Below are 4,677 nucleotides of genomic sequence, written 5' to 3' on the forward strand. Positions count from 1 at the left end.
CAAAATAGAAAGAAACAATTAAAACAATACTTAAAAATACAAAGTAGGAGGACTCATACTTACTGATTTTAAAGCATATTATAGAGCTATAGCAATGAAAATAATCTAGTACTTGTATAGTAACAGCCACAAAAACCAATGAAATAGAATTGAGGGTCAAGAAAACAACCTGCACATCTATGGTCAAATAATTTTTGGCAAAGGTGTTAAATTCACTTGATGAAGAGGAAAATGTCTCTTCAATAAAAGGTGCTGGCACAACTTGATTTCCACATGCATAAAAATGAAACAAGGTCTTTGCTTCACACAATATATAAAAACAAAATCAAAATGGACTAAAACCATACAATTCGTTAGAAGCACTAACAGTACCAATGGGGTCAGGTCTAACTTTTAACAATGGATTATCTAATGTAAGATCTGTATTTTAAAACCGTTATGGAAAAGTTAAGAACCTAGGACTGTAGAGTCATTCTAGTTCACCAGGGTTACTAGTGGCTATGGAGAACGTGTGAAAGGACTTGGCTACAATGCCTGAAAGCAGGCAAAGAATACCAAGAATGGATGGGACTGAAAGCAGTCTCAGACTTCCTAGAGCATGTATGCCCATGAAAGGGATCTGGAAGTTCTCTGTTAAACAAAGACTATTTTCTGATGTTCTTGATAAGGTTGTTCAGAGAGCAGTAAGATCTTGTTCATGAGCACAAAGATGCTTTCTTGAAAACTGTTCATGCCTATCTATGCTTTGTTCCATATGTTTAAACATTTACCCACCTATGAAATCCTGCTTTGCTGCATGCTTTGATTTTCTGCTAATAAAAGCAGGGGCTCTGGAGCTGCTCGAGGCCATTAGCCTGAGAGAGCTCTTGGTCCTCCGGAACCACATTTCACTTTGCTAATCTTCCTTTAGCTCTACTCACGAGAAACAACATAGGACAGTAAAAGTCAGATAAAATCCTTTGAGATCAAGGATTAGGTAGAGTTCTTAGATTTGGAACAAAAAAAACCAACAAAAAGCTGACAGATTGGACTTTATAAAAAGTAATCACTTTGCTATACAAAGTACAGTATGGAGAGACTAGAAAAACAAACTATAGACTAGTAGAAGATATTTGCAAATTATACATCCAACTGTCTCTGAAAACCCACTGAAGGGTCAGCTCTGGATTGGTTCCAACTCGAAAGCACACAACAACAGCAACAGCATATCCAACAAAGAGCCTGTATCCAGAAATAATAATAGAGCTTAGCTCTTGGTATCGTTTAGAAGATCAAATGAAAAACTAAAAGCAAAATCTTTAGTGTAATGTTTGGCCCATAAAAGAATTCAGGAAATGAGAATGATTATCATTGTTATTACACTATTCTACAAAATTGGAAAACTAAAGGTCAGCTAAAAGGTCCTCTATAGAGGATTTTAAAAATCATGTTGTATTTATTATCAATAATATTCTTTCAAAAAATATTCTTTCCTCTCAATTTTTTAATTGTGATTTTTAACGGAAGTTTACAGAGAAGCAGGATTTACGTTCATTCATGGCTGCACACTTTCCTCCCTACCTCCCCCTCACTTTTTTAAAAAACATTCACTGTTGTGTAATTTCCTCCCTCGTCCCAGTTCACTTTGCTATGCACTTCTTATTCTGGACTGCTGTCATACAAATAACATCTAATCAACTATTCCTTTTAAACAGTGTGTCTTGTCAAGTAGGAACCGCCCCACAGCCACCCATCCGATAATCACACAGGAGGGAATTCCCACCCTTCTCCCACTGAGCTAGTGGAATCAAGCCTTGGGTTGGCAGCACTTCTTCCACGAGGCCTCCAGAGCTATTGTGGTTAAAAGAATGCTGTATGTAGTTACCTGGAAAAATCCAAGTTGTAGAAAAAGATCCAACCTGTGGGTTCTTTTGGAAGAAGGAAATTGCAGAATAATGTGTGCGCTATAATTCTGATTGCACAAAAAGAAAGTTAAAGATTTTTCTAGGAGCTTTTTTCTAGAATGATACCCAATAAACTGCTAGCAATTTTATTCCTGGAGAGAGGAAAAGAACACCACAAGGGTACAAGAGATGACAGGATAGGTAAGAAAATGTAAAGGGACCCTTTCAACTTTTATTCTGTTTATTCTTAAATTGTTTGAATGTTTTTCAGTAACAATATATCCTTGTGTTAATTATGAAATCAAAGTGACAGTAGGAAAGTATCAAATTTCTGACTGCCTTTGATTGTCAATTTAACCAGATGTGAACCCTGGCAGCCTAGTTCTAAGTAGTTGTGCTGCCAGTCCAAAGGCATGCTGTTCAAATCCACCAGCTGCTCTGCAGGATAAAGATGAACAATCTACTCCTATGCGACATACAGTCTCCAGAAACCTGCTGGAGAGTCAGGTATGAGTCAGTTCCCATTCCACATCAGTGAGCGAGTGAGTTTGAATTTGAGCCTCAGTCTACTATGCAGGGTAGAGGGGAAGCGCAGGAGAGGAAGACCAGATGAGATGGACTGATACCTGTAACTGGGGCGATGGGGGTAGGGGTGTGTGTGTGCCGGAGTCAGCTGAGACTGGCTCAGGACATAGCTCTGGCTTCAGAGATTCTGGACATAGGGTCACTATGGGTCACAGGTGACTCCACGGAACACAACAACATGAACTGAGCTTCTAGGGATGGACTGAGTGATCACCCTGGCTGTGCCATTAACTAGCTTTGTTGTGTTATTATTATGTGTCCTCGAGTCAGAGCTCACTCGGGGCTGGCCCTCCAGATTCTCCCTCTTTTTCCCCAGGTGGATGCAAACCACCAGCTTTGAGGATTATAGAGCAGCTCCTTACCCACTAGGCTACCAGAGCTTTTGTGGTTACTGTTTGCTAAACAGTATAGTTTGAACTTCCAAAGCAAGGATCAGAGATTTGGGTGGCAGCTTCCCAATCTTCAATGAGTGACGCGGAGTGTAGCTAGCTCATGATTGGTGCCCAGTTAATGAGAAAAGTGTAAGAAAGGCCTTTGCAGATAAATATTCACTACAAGAGCTCAATTAGAGGCAGCTGTTCTTTAAATAAAAAGATGCCCGGGACTATGAGTTAAATGTTGGCCACTGACCGAAAAGTTGATGGTTTACACACACCACCTGCTTGCCAGGAGAAAGACCAGAGCTGGAATTTTGATGAGGCCGTTCCATTCACAGCGGATTCAAATCTTAGTGGTCCTACAGAGTCAATATGATTTCAAAGCGACTAGATGATAACTTGAAAAGAAAAAAGGCGGAAAAAAAAAAAGGAAAAAGGCGGGGGTTTTAATAACAGCACTGTCCATGTCCATTTAAACTGACGTGAGATCGCCATCTAACGGTATCAAGAGGGAAGTTCCTGGAAGACTTACAGAGGAGAGCAAAGGGGCTTTTCTCTGGTCTTTTTTTTTTTCGTTGCTTTGTGGTTTTGGGGTGGGGGTTTGTTGTGGGGTTTTATTTTTTTTTTGTTTTGAAGTCTGATCTAGGAATGCAGTTACTCACCCTTAAACAAAAGCACTGACTATGTAAACATTATGACCTTCATTAGAAACAAATCTCAAGTGTGAACTAAGGGCCAAGCTTTCTGGTTTGGAGTGTTGGTGAGACAACACCGAGCACCCTGAAAACCCATCTCAGTACTCGCTCATTGAACCGTGACATTCAGACAATTTTTCATTTGTGTCGAGCCTCCCCTATCGAAACTCACATTCCGCGTGCTGTACAAAGTGCACAGTGACCACCAGCCTGTCCCCAGAACTGATGCAAAGCGAACACACTTCCGAAAGCAATGCTCGGGAGGAGAGAGGAGACTGAAGGAGAGTGTGCACACTTTGCCCTCCAGGAGTCCCCCCTTCCGAGCCAACGCTGCAAAGCCACTCTGAAAATGCTTTTCAAATGACAACAAGCCCTCTAACGTCCAGAGTTCTCGCAAGCATCACTTTGACAAACACCCTCTTATGTGATCAGCAAGCAGCCGCCAACCAGGTCCGCGCAGGCAGCGGCTGGCGAGTGCCCCCCGGCTCGGCACCCTCAGGGCAGGGCCCCGCCGCCGTCCCTGCGGTCCTCTTCCACTTGCTCGTGGTCGGGGCCGCGTGAACGTGGGAGCCAGAGCGCCCGGCGGGCACCGTAGGAGAGGGCTTTGGCACCATTTTCCGGCGACAGCCCTGGGCGGGGGACGGCATCGCGGGGACGCGGGCGTCGTGAGAGGATGGCCCATCGCGCCGCGCCCGCACGAGCACCCCCGGCCCGCGCGGCCCCGAGTCCCGGCCTCCGACTGATGGTGCTCACGCGGCCGCCCAAGGCGATGGCGAGGCCCCGTGCGCGCCGCCTGGCGCCCCCCCCCCAGCTCCCGGCGGGAAGCGCCGCTGGCTCCTGAGTGTCGCCTGAGCAGCAGCTCGCAGCCGCTGACAGCTGCGTCCCGCAGGCTCTCCGTCCGAGGACTGGCGCGTGTGCGCGGTCCTGCCTCGGCCCGCGACGGCGCCGGCTCGACGTGCGGGGTCGGCCGCCTACTCACATAGCGCTGCAGCTTCCGCTCGGGGGGCGACTTTACGAGCCAGCCGGTGCACACGGCGTCGCCAGCGCTCATCGTGCAGCCGCTTCCTCAGCCGGGCCGCGCGCGCGGCCAGAGAAGGAAGTGGGCAGTGATCCCCGCCCCGGGGGCGTCGCCGGCCG

At 46.1% G+C, this 4,677-nt stretch overlaps 1 protein-coding gene across 3 annotated transcripts in view; it reads right to left on the reverse strand.

Annotated features, from left to right (window-relative positions):
• GAB3 (GRB2-associated binding protein 3) overlaps nucleotides 1-4,591 on the reverse strand; it is a 95,872-nt gene extending 91,281 nt beyond the window's left edge. For all 3 annotated transcript variants that reach the window (XM_006899947.1, XM_006899948.1, XM_006899946.1), the window contains exon 1: nucleotides 4,520-4,591. In XM_006899947.1, the coding sequence (XP_006900009.1) occupies nucleotides 4,520-4,591 (72 nt within the window). The remainder of the gene's footprint in view (nucleotides 1-4,519) is intronic.
• Between the last annotated feature and the right edge of the window lie 86 nt (nucleotides 4,592-4,677).

The sequence above is a fragment of the Elephantulus edwardii genome, unplaced genomic scaffold (assembly GCF_000299155.1).
Source record: "Elephantulus edwardii isolate Elephantulus edwardi_28Jun2011 unplaced genomic scaffold, EleEdw1.0 scaffold00269, whole genome shotgun sequence".
Taxonomy (NCBI): Eukaryota; Metazoa; Chordata; class Mammalia; order Macroscelidea; family Macroscelididae; genus Elephantulus; species Elephantulus edwardii.